Below are 14,890 nucleotides of genomic sequence, written 5' to 3'. Positions count from 1 at the left end.
GTTGAAAAGTCTGAAAACACCAGGTTACCCCTGCTGATGGAAGATGATCACACACAAGCTTTACCTGCTCTCTCTCTGCCATGGTTTTGGGTGTTCCTGGTACAGATGGAAAAGCATCCTGAGACGGCCAAATTCCAGTCCTTTCTTGCCCATCTTGGATTCTGTGGTGCTGGATATGGTGATTCTGTTCTTGTCCCCCTTGGCTAGCTCAGCCTCCGTTCATCCTTTCTCTTTTCCATCTCTGGTAGGCTTTCCAGATTTGGCAAATAAGAATACGGAACACCCAGTTAAACTACACGAATAATCTCGTGACATACCTACCTATACTGAACAGTTACTTGTTGTTTCTTTGAAATTCAAGTTTAACGAGATGTCCTTTGTATTCTCTGGCAGTCCTACTGGGGTTAATCGGCACAAGCTCTAAAAGTTATCTTTTCTATTCTGTCATTAACAGTGTATTCCCATTTTTTGAAGGGACCAAGTATGGCTTTGTAACATTATAATTTTAAACTCTGACTCGGGACCAAATGAATGTTTTGGATGAGATTCAGATCCATGCGCTAGCAGGACACACCCTCTCACTTCCTTTGGTCCTGATCTTAGCTCTTTTCTTCACCCATTTTTGGGCCACACACTCCATTTCTATTTTGAGCTCTCCCACGTACTTCTTGCCACTTCATGCGCTCTTTTCCCTGAGGACCCACTGACTGAGAAGGGCTATTATGGAAACCCTGTTTTCCTCTAGGAACGTGCTCTCAGAGAGCGTCCCTGTGCCTGGAAATGCTCCCCACGTGTCTCCGGAAGTGGGGCGGGGAGGAGAACCAAAGTTTTCCTCCACCTTCGCTTTGGTGGTTGGTCACCAGGAAGTAGGTGCACACTCTAAAGTGAAACAAACAAAAAGTGATGTCTGCCAACAGCCACCACCAAGACAAGCGTCCGAGTTCTTGTTTCTCCTCTGGTGGCTCCTCAGGTCAAATGATACCTTCTTGTCTCCCACGGGGTCTGAGTCAGAGGAGAAACTCAGCCCCTACACCATACTCCTGCTATCCGCCAGGGGATTTGGAATTCCAGAATGTTTATTTCTGGTTCATTGACCTAAGATGCAAACACACATAGCCTGAAATTATAGTACTGTATATCCACAGCCCAGAACTGCAAGCCCGTTATTAACAGCAATACATTTTGTGGCCTGAGGATTTTTCCCAAATTGCTCTCAGTTGCTTGTTTTACCCGGTATCATTTTGTCTGTTCTGATTTTATAAGTGCCACATATTACAGAAATTTTGAAAAAGCATGTAGTGGAAAACAAAATCCCATACTCTCCCTTATCCCCATACCCAGACAGGAGGTATGCAAGGAAAGAGATGGAAGTTTCACCCAGGACTAGATTTGTGCTGGGAATCGCCCTCTCTTGCCTATGCATACAGAGATTTGGAGAGGGATGTGGAGAGACTGGTGGAGTTATGGAGGGAAAGATAGGCAGTATGTTTAAAGGAGATTTGGAGAAAAGTTTTCTGGAGGAGGGGCAAATGACCCTTTCCTATATCTCCCCATCAAAGAAAAGAAAAAAAAGCCAAGAATCTACATTTCCTGTGTGTGCTTCTGGAACTGAATTTCTGTTGGGGTCGAAGGGGTTAAGAATAAAGGCCACACTAAAATTAGCCTCAGGATGGGTGCATTGGCTCATGCCTGTAATCCTAGCACTTTGGGAGGCCAAGGCAGGCAGATCCCTTAAATCAGGAGTTCAAGACCAGCCTGACCAACATGGTAAAACCCCGTCTCTACTTAAAAAAAAAAAAAGCCAGGCATGGTGGCAGGCACCTGTGATCCTAGCTACTCTGGAGGCTGAGGTGGGAGAATCACTTGAACCTGGGAGACGGAGGCTGCAGTGAGCTGAGATCGCACCATTGCACTCCAGCCTGGGCAACAGATTGAGACTCCATCTCAAGAAAAGTAATAATAATAACAATAAAATAAAATAAAGTTAGCCTTAAGGCAAGAGCAGCGTTCCTCAGGTTACACAATAAAAAGAAAGATTAAGAAACACTGGGCGTGGTGGCTCATGACTGTAATCCCAGCACTTTGGAAGGCCAAAGGCGGGTGGATCACCTGAGGTCAGCAGTTCAAGACCAGCCTGGCCAACATGGTGAAACCCTGTCTCTACTAAAAATACAAAATTAGCTGCGCGTGGTGGCACACTGCTATAATTCCAGCTACTCAGGAGGCTGAGGCAGGAGAATTGCTTGAATCCAGGAGGCGGAGGTTGCAGTGAGCTGACATCACGCCACTGCACTCCCGCCTGGACAACGGGAGCAAAATTCTATATCAAAAAAAAAAAAAAACAAAACAAAGAAAGAAAGAGGCTGGGCGCGGTGGCTCAAGCCTGTAATCCCAGCACTTTGGGAGGCCGAGACGGGCGGATCACGAGGTCAGGAGATCGAGACCATCCTGGCTAATATGGTGAAACCCTGTCTCTACTAAAAATACAAAAAACTAGCCGGGCGAGGTGGTGGGCGCCTGTAGTCCCAGCTACTCGGGAGGCTGAGGCAGGAGAATGGCGTAAACCCGGGAGGCGGAGCTTGCAGTGAGCTGAGATCCGGCCACTGCACTCCAGCCTGGGCGACAAAGCGAGACTCCGTCTCAAAAAAAGAAAAAAAAAAAAAACAAAAAAAAACAAAGAAAGAAAGAGGCCGGGCGCGGTGGCTCAAGCCTGTAATCCCAGCACTTTGGGAGGCCAAGACGGGTGGATCACGAGGTCAGGAGATCGAGACCATCCTGGCTAACACGGTGAAACCCCGTCTCTACTAAAAAATACAAAAAACTAGCCGGGCGAGGTGGCGGGCGCCTGTAGTCCCAGTTACTCGGGAGGCTGAGGCAGGAGAATGGCGTGAACCCGGGAGGCGGAGCTTGCAGTGAGCTGAGATCCGGCCACTGCACTCCAGCCTGGGCAACAGAGCGAGACTCCGTCTCAAAAAAAAAAGAAAGAAAGAAACCCCCCATCCTCTAAAAGCAGAATTTGGGAAATATTTCCTTTAAAAGGCAAAATATTAAATATTTCAGGGTTTGTCAGCACATATTATATCTGTTATCTCTGTTGCATATTCCATGAAGCAGCTGAAAGAAGTCAAGAATCGAAGAAGTTCTAAGAGAGGAGAGGTTTTATTTTATAGTATAATATGAATTCTAATCATCATAATTATTTGCTCCATTACCTGCCACAGTGAGAACTGTTTATTGTTATTTTAGGTGTTTTCCTCAGGTGTTCAGTTATTGTCCGAGTGGCGTGAGTAACACACAGTGATGCTGGCGGGAAAATGTGTGTGTGCCCAGAAAGGAAGCAGGTCCTTCCCCTCAGCATAGAGGAAGGGCCACGTGCACCAAATACACGTATGCCCCGTGCCTGACATTCCCACCTCCTTACTAACGGCCGGTCCTCGTGTTTACTCTTCGTTTAGGTCAAGGAAGTTGATCCACTGAGTAATGGCTCAGTCATGATTTTTAACACCTCTGCCTCACCACATATGTATCAAATCAAGCAGCTGCAAGCCCTGGCTAATTACAGCATTGGCGTTTCCTGCATGAATGAAATAGGCTGGTCGGCAGTGAGCCCTTGGATTCTAGCCAGCACGACTGAAGGAGGTAATTCCTGGGGTTCAGAATGTATATTGCCCCCAATGGCATGTGATTCAACAAACCCTTCCCAGTGCCCTGACTGAGAGTTGAAACTTTGCTTTGTTTGGACTTTGTCTCTGGAGGAGAAAATTATTGAGGAGACTGATGAAAATGGGAAAGATATTTCCTCCATACTTTAAAAGCATTTAGTGACAAAACTTAGCCGTGTTATGTATAGGTAATCTTTTCTTGTACATAGAAGAAGATAATAGCAGCACACTTTAAAACATGCTCTCTCACAACACATCAATCAATACATGTTACCAACACAATAGTCAATACAGAAGCCTTTGGTGACCCCAACATATGTGAGGATTTCTCTCCACCAGCAAGCAGTCAGCTCTGCAGCGGAGACCAGCTGAGTGTCCTCCAATTTCAGTCTGACACTACATGGAGATAGCTTCAGATCCCACAGGTTGAGGGCTGGATCCCCAGGCCTCCCCTCCCTCCCGTCCCCGACCCCAGCCTTTAGATGCCAATCACAAATCTTGACCTCTGGAACTTCTGACTGACCAAGTGTTTCCCATGACCTCCGCTTTGTGTCCAATTAATTTGCTGGAACGGTTCACAGACCTCAGGGAAGTACTTACATTTACCAGTTTATCATAAAGGATATTACAAAGGATACAAATGAAGAGATGTGGAGGATGAGGTATAGAGGGAAAGGGCATAGAGCTTCCATGTCCTCCCTGGGCGCACCACCCTCCAGGAACCTCCACGTGTTCAGTTATCTGGAAGCTCTCTGAACCCTGCTGTCTTGGTTTTTTGGTGGAAGTTTCATGATGTCAGCATTCCTTCCTCCAGGTTATGGGTCAGGACCCCCTTTGTAATAAGGGTCTTGTGACCCACAGTCAGAAAGATGGGGAGGATTAGAGTCCTGCATAGAGGCACGTGAAAGGAGGGCAGGAAGAACTCAGAGAGATTGTTTCCTGAGGCCTGCCCCTGAGGCATAAAGCCCCCAACATCACAGCAAAAGATTGTAACCAGGGCTATGGGAGTTGTAAGCCAGAGACCATGACAAAAACCTGTGTGTGTGTGCGTGTGTGTAGGTTATTATATATGTGTACATATACACACATATATACATATAAAATAACCCACAAGTCCATTAAAATGTAATGGAATCATTCAAATGGATAGGTTTAATTGCATCATATTTTCTATTTGTTCTATCTGTAATTTGTTTCTCTTTTCTTCTTTTTCTTCATTTAAAAATATTTTTATATTTTTAATACTAATATTTTTATGATTCTTTTTTTTATTCTTTGTTTGGCTTATTAGCCATAGCTTTTTTTCTGTTCTTTTAATGGTTGCTTTAGGATTCACAGTATACATATTTAACTTATCACAGTGTACCTTCGATTTATACCACTTCATATATATTCCATTTTCTCCTTCAGATGTTTTTGGCCGTTGTCAAAGAGTTTACTTTAATGTGTCTTAAAAACCATTGCTACACTGTTGTTATTTTTGTTCAGTCAATAATCTTTTATAGAGAGATTTACATAACCAGGAAAAACACATGTTTATGCCTATAGTTACCATTTCTAGCGGTCTTCCTTTTTTGGTCTTTATATTTTATCTGGCATCATTCTCCTTCTTCCTGAAGAACTTTTTAAAAAATCATTTATTGTAGTGTGTATCTGCTGGTGTGGTATTCAGCTCCTGTAGTCTGGGGAAAAATATTTATTTTACCTTTGAAGTGTTCTTATTTTTAGCCTTCATTTTTGAAAAGTATTTTTATGAGGTAGAGAACTGTAGGTTCACAGTTTTAGTTTAGTTTTTGTTTTTGTTTTTGTTTTTTACTTTCAGTACATTAAAAGAAGTTGCTCCACTATCTTCTTGCTTGCATTGTTTCCCCATAAGAAATCTGTGGTCATCCTAACTTTGTTCCTTGTATGTAATGTGTCTTTTGTCCCTATTTTCACCCTCATCACTGATTTTGAGCAATTTAATTGTGACATACTTTGGTGTAATTTTATTTATATTCCTTGTGTTTGGAGTTCATTGAACTTCTGGGGTCTCTGTATTTGTTGTTTACATCAAATTTGGAAAAAGTTTGGCCATTACTTCTTTACATTTTTTTCCGTTTCCACCTATCCTCTTTTGTAAGGACTACAGTTACATATATATTAGATCATTTGAAGTTGTCCCATAACTCACTGATGATCTATTATTGCTTTCCCTTTCTTTTCTGTCTGATTTTATTTTGGATAGTTTCTATTGCTATATCTTCAATGTCACTCATCTTTTTTGGTGCAGTATCTAATCTGACATTAGTCCTATCCAGTTTATACTTCATCTCATACACTGTAATTTTTATCTCTTTTTTGCATTTTTCCGTCTCTAACTTTTGGACCATCCAGAATGCACTTATAATTACTTTTCTTTTCTTTTTTCTTTCTTTCTTATCTTCCTTTTTTGAGACAGAGTCTCATTCAGTCACACAGGCTGGAGTGCAGTGCCAATCAGCTCACTGCAGTCTTGAACTGCTGGCTTAAGCAATTCTCCCACCTTCGCCTTCACCTTCTGCGTAGCTGGTACTACAGGCGCATGCCACCAGACCCAACTAATTTTTGTTTTTGTTTTTGTGTGTGTGTGTGTGTGTGTGTGTTTTGGGTATTTTTTGTTTTTTGTTGTTTTTGTTGTTGTTGTTTGTTTCTTTGTTTGTTTTGAGACGGAGTTTCACTCTTGTTGCCCAGGCTGGAGTGCAATGGTGCAATCTCGGCTCATCGCAACATCTGCCTCCCGGGTTCAAGCAATTCTCATGCCTCACCCTCCCTGAGTAGCTGGGATTACAGGCATGCACCAGCACGCCCAGCTAATTTTGTATTTTTAGTAAAGGTGGGGTTTTCTCCATGTTAGTCAGGCTGGTCTTGAACTCCTGACCTCAGGTGATCCGCCTGCCTTGGCCTCCCAAAGTGCTGGGATTACAGGCATGAGCCACCATACCTGGCGTGTTTTTTGTTTGTTTGCTTGTAGAAACAGGGTCTCACTATTTTGCCCAGGCTGCTCTCAAACACCTCACCTCAAATGATCTTCCCACCTCAGCCTCCCAAAATGTGGGGATTATAGGCATGAGCCACCGTGCCCAGCCTTTTCATAACTGTTTCAATGTCTTTGTTTGCTGTCCTAACATGTATGTTATGTGTGGGTGGTTTCAACTGATTCATCTATGTTTCCACTGTAGGTGGTATTTTTCAGGTTCGTTGCATGCCTGATAATCTTTTTTTTTTTTTTTTTTTTTTGAGACGGAGTCTCGCTCTGTCACCCAGGCTGGAGCGCGGTGGCCGGATCTCAGCTCACTGCAAGCTCCGCCTCCCGGGTTTACGCCATTCTCCTGCCTCAGCCTCCCGAGTAGCTGGGACTATAGGCGCCCGCCACCTCGCCCGGCTAGTTTTTTTTGTATTTTTTTAGTAGAGACGGGGTTTCACCGTGTTAGCCAGGATGGTCTCGATCTCTCTTTGACTGGATTACAGACATTGAGAATTTTACAATGTTAGATGCTAGATATTCTTGTATTTCTATAAGTAGTGAGCTTTGTTTTGAGACACAGCTAAGCTAGTGGGAAACAGTTTAATCCTGTAGGGTCTTGCTTTTAAGATTTATTAGGCAGAACCCGAGCAGGGCTCAGTCTCAGGTCAGTTATTACCCACTGCTGACACAAGACCATTCTGTATGCCCTACTCAGTTATTACCCGCTGCTGACACAAGACCATTCTGTATGCCCTACTCAGTTATTACCCGCTGCTGACACAAGACCATTCTGTATGCCCTACTCAGTGCTTCTTGAATCATTAGATTTTTAGTCTGATTGATAGGAACAGGCACTATTCCCTTGCCCCGTGCAAGGCCTGGATACCATTACCTTTAATTGTTTCATGTGGTTCTTTTTCTGTTTTCCTTTAGAGGCATCCTCAGGATTCTGGTGCCTTCTCCTGGGTATTTGCCTTTCTTAGTTTATGCCCTCGTTTTCATGGAGCCCATTCTCAATTAGCTTCCACAGAATGTATACATAAAAAGTAAAGATTGTGGGAACTTGCATGTCCTTATGTAATACTGGCTTAGTAATTTTTTCAAATATAGAATTTTAGGTTGAAATTATTTTCCCTCAGAAGTTTAAAGGTGTTTTCGTATCATTTTTTAGCTTCATGGGTGGCTGTGGAAAATTCTGATACTTAAGTTTTCTATGTGAACTGTTTTTCAGTTTTAGTTTTTAAAATATCTTTTTCATCCTGGTTCTGTGATAAGCTGTGATGTGCAATTTGTTTTGGTCATTATCAAGGGCATTCAGTGGCCCCTTTGATCTGGAAATCTGGAAAGTCCTTTGGTCCTTAAACTTTTGTTTTTCCTTTGGAAATGTTCCAATCTCTGTTTTTTCCAGAAATTGTGTTAGACAATTGTTAATTAGACCTCTTTGATTGCTTCCTCAATTTTCTTTTTTCAAATTGGCCTATTTTCTTTGCCCTTTTATTCTACCTTCTTGGAGAGGTACTTGATTTGTCTTCCAATTCTTCTGTTAAATATTTTATTTTACTTATCATGTTGCTAATTTCAAGTTTTTTTCATTGAAAATTGTTTTCTGGTTCTCAATCATGAGAGTCTTTTCTGGATATCTCAATTCTTTTTTGTTTGTTTGTGTTTAGTTTTCTCTAGTTCCCTACACCGGCTTTGTCTCCTCTAAGCCCTCTGTTCTGTGTGGTTTTTTTGGTCCCTAACATTCAGTCGGGGGGCTTCCCCAGACCTCTGCTAATTTCTGCTGTCTGTTCCTATGGAAGAGTGAAGAGTCCTTGATTTGACTGGAACTTGGGCAGAGCTTGTAGGCTTCACTATCAGATGCCTTAAGTGTTTTGATCCAGATACTCCCAAGTGTCGAAATTGGTTTCTTTCCTCTGTAGCCGCTGACTTCCTCTAGAAAAGAAGTCTCCTGCCCCAGGAATTAAACGTGGCTGCTGATATTCTAGTAGCCAGGTGGGTGGGAAGGGAAGGTAGAGTCCTTGCCATTTAGTGTGTAAACTTTCACTTATTTTCCCAGGTTTCAGCCTGGCTCCTTATCATGCCTCCATTCTACAGGTGCTCTAAGTTTAGTGGCTTTCTGCTTCAGAGAAGAAATCACCCTGTGTCCTATGGCTATTTGAGGGCATACTTGCCAGGTGTGTAGGCATGGAGAAGATGGACTTTGAGAAGCAACTATTTCTTAATCAGACTTCCAATCACTCTTTCCAGTTTTCGTCCCTGTTTTACTACCTGGGCCCATAGCTTCTGAGCTGCTCTGTGGTTCTTTGGGGGAACATTGGCTTGCTGAGTTAATGATACCTTCTTCATCTCTTTTTCAGCTTTCAAATATGTGTTGAAATCTCTCTTCTACTGTTGACTCCCCTTTGCCTTGTGAGTTTATATCTTTTTAAATTCTTTATTGCCATCATAGAGGGGTTTGGGGAGGAGGCAGACTTACAGACGTGTTGTGTTGGCCATATTTATCCACAAATTCTACAACAGGTTTGAAAGTGTGTGACTGATTTCATAGGCAGCTTCAGTTGTGTGGCATTTTCTAAGCTGAAATTCATTTTAACTTCATGATGACTGTTTCTGGGATCAGCAGAGAAAAAGAGGGTTATAATATCCTTTCACACATATCTGAAATATATAATTTAACCTCCCCTCATTCAACTACATGCAACAGTTTGGTGTATATTATTCCAATTGTTATTATTCTTTCTAGATATAGAAGATTTATTTTTTTTAATTTCTAAAATGGATCTATATACTTTTCACAATCTGATTTTTTTCCCCCATTGGATTTTTTTTTCATATCAATACATGTGATATACCTAATTCTTTCCAGTGGCCAGGTAATTAAGTATTCCATTGGAAAATGTATCAAAATTTATATTATTATTATTATTGTTACTTGAGACAGAGTCTCACTCTGTTGCCCAGACTGGAGTGCAGTGGCATGATCTCGGCTCACTGCAACCTCCGCCTACCAGGTTATATCGTAATTATTGACCGAGCATTGCATTTATTTCTATTTGTCATTATTATGCTGCAATAAATATAATATCACCTATAGATTAAATTCCTAGAAATGGTAAAATATTTGGTCAGAGAGCATATTATTTTCAATTTTAATAGATATAGTTAAGTTCTTCTCTCCCAAAAAAGACTGTAGTAATGATCTTAACTTGTTTCCCAAATTATTTTATACACGTACACACATGCGCACACTCACACACACACACACACACACACACGCACGCACTTTTTAAATGTGTTGACAGATTAGCTCTGTTCAGATCATCAGTAACTTGCCTCTGGACTTTAAAATGGTGGCTGCATTCTGAGCTCAGCAGTGTTTCCTACCTTGTGCATCTCAGATGCCACCAAGCTGATCTCCAACTGGCCGTGTTGACTTTCTGCCCCACAGGTTTGTCGTGGAGAACATTGTTCAAGTTGTGTCTGCTTCACTTCCCCAGGAGTCAGAGCACCACCCACCCTTCCTTCCCGGCCTTCCTCTTCTTTGCTGTTTTACTGTAGGTGCTCATGAAATTTCCTTTTTTTTTTTTCTTTGGAGATGGGGTCTTGCCCTGTCACCCAGGCTAGAGTGCAGTGGTGCAATCACAGCTCACTGCAGCCTTGACTTTCCAGGATCAAGTGATCTTTCCTCAGCCTCCCAAGTAGCTGGGACTACAGCCCTGTGCTATCATACCCAGCTAATTTTTTTATTTTTAGTGGCAATGTTGCCCAGGCTGGTCTCAAACTCCTGACCTCAAGCAATCCTCTCCCTCTGGCTTCCCAAAGTGCTGGGATTATAGGCATGAGCCACCATACCTGGCCAACGTTTTCTGATTTTCTTTCTCTTTCTCTTGTTTTCTCTTTCTCTTTCTTTCCTTCTTTTCTTCCTTGCTTGCTTTTTCTGCCCAGACTGAAGTGCAGTGGCATGATCCCGTCTAACTGTAGCCTCAACCTCCTGGGCTCAAGGAATCCTCCTGCCTCTATCTCCGGAGGGACTGGGACTACAGATGTGCACCAAGCAGTCAGCTAATTTTTTAGTTTTTTGTTTCGTTTTGTAGAGAGGGTCTCGCTCTGTTCTGGCTGACATTTTCTACTTAGGAAATGGATTTCTAGGCTTCAGTAACCTAAAAGGGCTCACTGATTTAAAACTCATTGATTTCTCAGTGAAAACCTTAGTTGAGAAGGTGAAAATGTGCTATAAGTCTTGGTCTCATTTGAGTGCTTTTCACAGAGCATTTGAAAAACAAACACTTGAAAACCCAGATGAGAATGCATCTGTGTGTGCTTTGTGGTTCTTCATTCTTCTCTCCTTTTTCTTTTGCAGCCCCATCAGTAGCACCTTTAAACGTCACTGTGTTTCTGAATGAATCTAGAGATAATGTGGACATCAGATGGATGAAGCCTCTGACCAAGCGGCAGGCTGGAGAACTGGTGGGCTACCGGATATCCCATGTGTGGCAGAGTGCAGGGATTTCCGTAAGTCTAAACCCTAGAAGAGCACGATTGATCATCTTTCAACTTGCTGGTTTCCTTCAGTTTTAGAAGCTTTCATTTGGTTTTGAAGAGACCTGGTGTGATTGAGTTAGGCAAGGCACCTTTCAGGGGAACAGAATATAGTAAATATTAGAGGTGACTGAACAGTTACAAAATTCTAAGGAGTCTTTTGGAACTTTCCTCACTCATTCATTCATTCACTTATTCGTGAGATGGATATAGATTTCATCCTCTGTTATCACCTGACTTTTGCCCTCATGGAATTTAGGCTCTTATAGGAAGACAATGTGGACTACCCAAATTGTAGCATTAGGTCAGGGAGCTACAGGGCTTAGCAGTCCAGCAATTCATGGTCTTTTGGAAATTTCATGGGACTTTGCAAAAGAAGATGATCCGGGAATAACCTCATCCTCATAGAGAATGACAGGAGGTAAGCAGACACCAAAGGAGGGGACTAAGCAAGCTCACTGGCCAGCCTGGCACAGCTGCAGACAAGCCGAAATTAGACATGAGACTTACTGGATCAGGACATGCAGTCTGACACTGCGTAGCACACAACCAGGTGCATCAGCCAGATGGCACAGGTTCCCTGCCCCACCAAGTCCCATTGGGCAATGTGATGTATCCACTTGGTGGATTGTGCACCTGAGGGTACCAGGGTCAAGGGCTCAGCACCCTGTGTAGTGAGCAGCAAACAAGCTGATCCTCTGTGCAGTTGCACAGTCGTCATGCTGTGGCCACCTTGACCTACTTCATTGCCCATGTGACCGGCCCCAGCATGGCTCAGGGCTGGGGATGGTTAGGCCTTGCACTTTGTCACGCTCAGCAAGGATGAACAAAGATGCTTGGAGCCTGTGGCAGACTGCCTGTCCCAGAAAAGGTGGTACTTGAATTGGACTTATGTGTCAGTCAAAGTTCTTTAAAGAAACAGCTAATCGAACACATATGTATAGAAGGAGATTTATGATGAGAAATTGACTCATGCAGTTACGGAGACTGAGACTTCTCACGATCTGCCGTCTGGAAGCTAGAGACCTGGGAGCCAGTGATGTAATTCAGTCCGAGTCTGAAGGCCTGAGAACAGGGGCAGTGGTGTAGATCTCAGTCCAAGGATAGGAGAATACTGATGTCTCAGCTTAAGCATTCAGGCAGAAGAAAAGGGGAGAATTCCTCCTTTCTTTACCTTTTGTTCTTTCTAGGCCCTCAGTGGATTGGATGAGGCCCAGCCACACTGGAGAGGGCAGTCTGTATTAGTGAGTCCCCCATTTCAAATAATAATCTCACTGGAAACACCTTCACAGACACACCCAGAAATCATGTTCAGCCACATAGCTGGGCACCTCTGTCACCCAGTCAAGTTGACACATAATATTAACCATCACAGCTTAGAGTAATCTTGGCAGATGAAGTTTGAGGAGTCTCAGATGGGAAAAGATAACATGAGAGAAGGCACAATGTGGCAGCTGGAAGTTCTGACTCACTTGAAGGTCTGGAACATAACCCTTTTGTGAGAGCGAGGTGTGAGATGAAGCTGGATTGAGGAGTTCTGACCCTAAAATGCAGGGCCCTGAAAGTGAGGCCAAGGCAGGTAGAAATTGGTTGATAGCAAGGGAGCCAATGATAAGCATGAACTCAGGAGCACAACTTGAGACTTACAGATCATGATGATGACCTAGATGATTCTTCTTTTATGGATAATTACATTGAGTTTGCTGATATGAGTAACCTTGTGTGTGCTTGGAACTGGGTAGGGGTATGGTGGGGGAGCATCAATATGTCAGGTAATTCCTGCCTTATAATCAATCTAAAGCTGGCAAGATCCTTTAGATTTTTGCTAAAGCTGGCAAGTTCAGTGAAGACTCTCTAGTATAAGCACTGGTTTCATTTCACAGTGGCAAACAAAAGGCAAAGGGAATCTACCTGTGAAATAGTGGCTCCCTCCCTACGTACCAGCCAGTGCCCTTCCAACGACTTTGTTAGGCATGACTCCAGTCAAACCCAGAGGGACATTTGATTTTGATTTCTATGAAGTCTAAAGACCACTGCTATGATGTGAACCCTGGACCCACTACAGCAGCAGGAAAGGCAGCTAGATGATGCTGCCTGGGTGTGGTTAGGTGGGCAGCTTCTAGACAGGTTCCCTTCCCACCTGGGAAAGGAAGAGAGTAGGGTAATAATGCCTCCTTTTGTGACACAGAACATCCATGGAAGGGCAGATGCACTGGTTTCATTATCAAGTCTGTCTCTTCTTTACTGTGATCATGGAAAGCATGCTTCTTCTGTGTTGCCGTATTCCTGATCAATCTAACCCTGGTAACAAATTGTATTAGTCTGTACTCACACTGCTAATAAAGACATACCTGAGACTAGGTAATTCTAAAGAAAAATAAGTTTAATGCACTCACAGTTCCATATGGCTGGGGAATCCTCACAATCATGGCAGGAGGCAGAGAAGGAGCAAAGGCACTTCTTACATGGTGGCAGGCAAGAGAGCGTGTGCAGGGGAACTCCCCTTTATAAAACCATAGGATCTCACGAGACATTCACTATCAAGAGAACAGCACAGGAAAACCCTGCCCCCAAGACTCAATTACCTCCCACCAGGACCCTCCCATGACAAGTAAAAATGAGGTTTGGGTGGGGACACAGCCAAACCATATCATAGATCCAAATTTTAGCTTCTTCATGACATCTATATGGAGCATCTGTATGTCATCACATACAGATGCTCCATATAGAGATGAACAGGGTGAGTGGGTGAGCAGATGCACCCACCAATGATGCCCAAGCTTCGTTTTAATCATTTTAAGCCACATATCATACAGCATTTATCAAAACTGCCATTTTCTGAAAGGACACTTAAAATTTATTTTGAGTTCCCTGCCTCAGTTTACCTATCAGGAAGCAGACTGTTGGACGCAATAGGTGATGGAAGTAGAGAAAAAGAAGGCTTAGAAGTCCAAGTCGTTCTGCCTCATAGTAAATGATCATGGTATTAATTAATTTTAAATAGCAATCCCGCTTAAAAGTCACAGCTGCGAGAGAAGCAGCCTTTCCTTTCGTCTTTTGTCCCAAGGCATTTGTGCGAGGTGCCTCTGGATTAACTGCATTTCTCCATTGGCTGAGTTGCAGGAATCAAATGCCTCTTTGAGAGAAAGGCTTTTGTTCACAATGCTGAATGCTTGGTAGAGCTGTACTAAACATAAAGGTTCAGCAGGAATTTTTATCTTTCTCTATTTAGCAGAAAATCGTGATTACCAGCAGACACTTAGGCTGTCTAAAACAAGCCAGTTTGTTTAAAGAGCTGCAGGTCATCCTTTCGCCCATCCTTCTACTTCTGGCATGGGCGAAAGCTACTTTTCTGAAGGCGGCCTCTTGAGCTGAGGCGTTCTGAAGGGCAGCAATGATGAAAACCTCATGAATGACTGTGGCTGGAGAGCCTTGTGCACTAAATGCCATTAGCACTCAGCTAGGCTGTGCGTTCTCATTGCCCTTTGTTCAGAACGGTCCCCTCTGCAGGGAGAACAGAACTGCCACAGTTAGGGCCGTGACCTTTGCAGTCACTTACCTCCTTGGAGATGCCAGATCATGCCAGTGAGATCATTTATTGGGCTTTGCACTGTACTTTATGCATCATGACAGTCTTGTGACAACAAAGACCCAGTGGCTCACTTGACTTTGGAAAACATTCTCTGATGCAGCCAAGCGT

General features: G+C 43.2%; 1 protein-coding gene across 2 annotated transcripts in view; it reads left to right on the top strand.

The window, feature by feature from the left end:
- Window positions 1-14,890, top strand: part of MERTK (MER proto-oncogene, tyrosine kinase) — a 135,373-nt gene that overhangs the window by 75,799 nt on the left and 44,684 nt on the right. For both annotated transcript variants that reach the window (XM_050753006.1, XM_050753007.1), the window contains 2 exons: window positions 3,456-3,639; window positions 11,012-11,163. In XM_050753006.1, the coding sequence (XP_050608963.1) occupies window positions 3,456-3,639; window positions 11,012-11,163 (336 nt within the window). The remainder of the gene's footprint in view (window positions 1-3,455; window positions 3,640-11,011; window positions 11,164-14,890) is intronic.

The sequence above is a fragment of the Macaca thibetana genome, chromosome 13, assembly GCF_024542745.1.
Source record: "Macaca thibetana thibetana isolate TM-01 chromosome 13, ASM2454274v1, whole genome shotgun sequence".
NCBI classification, from domain to species: Eukaryota; Metazoa; Chordata; class Mammalia; order Primates; family Cercopithecidae; genus Macaca; species Macaca thibetana.
The sequence above is the reverse complement of the archived record's forward strand: the minus strand, read 5'-3'. Positions and strand labels throughout refer to the sequence as shown.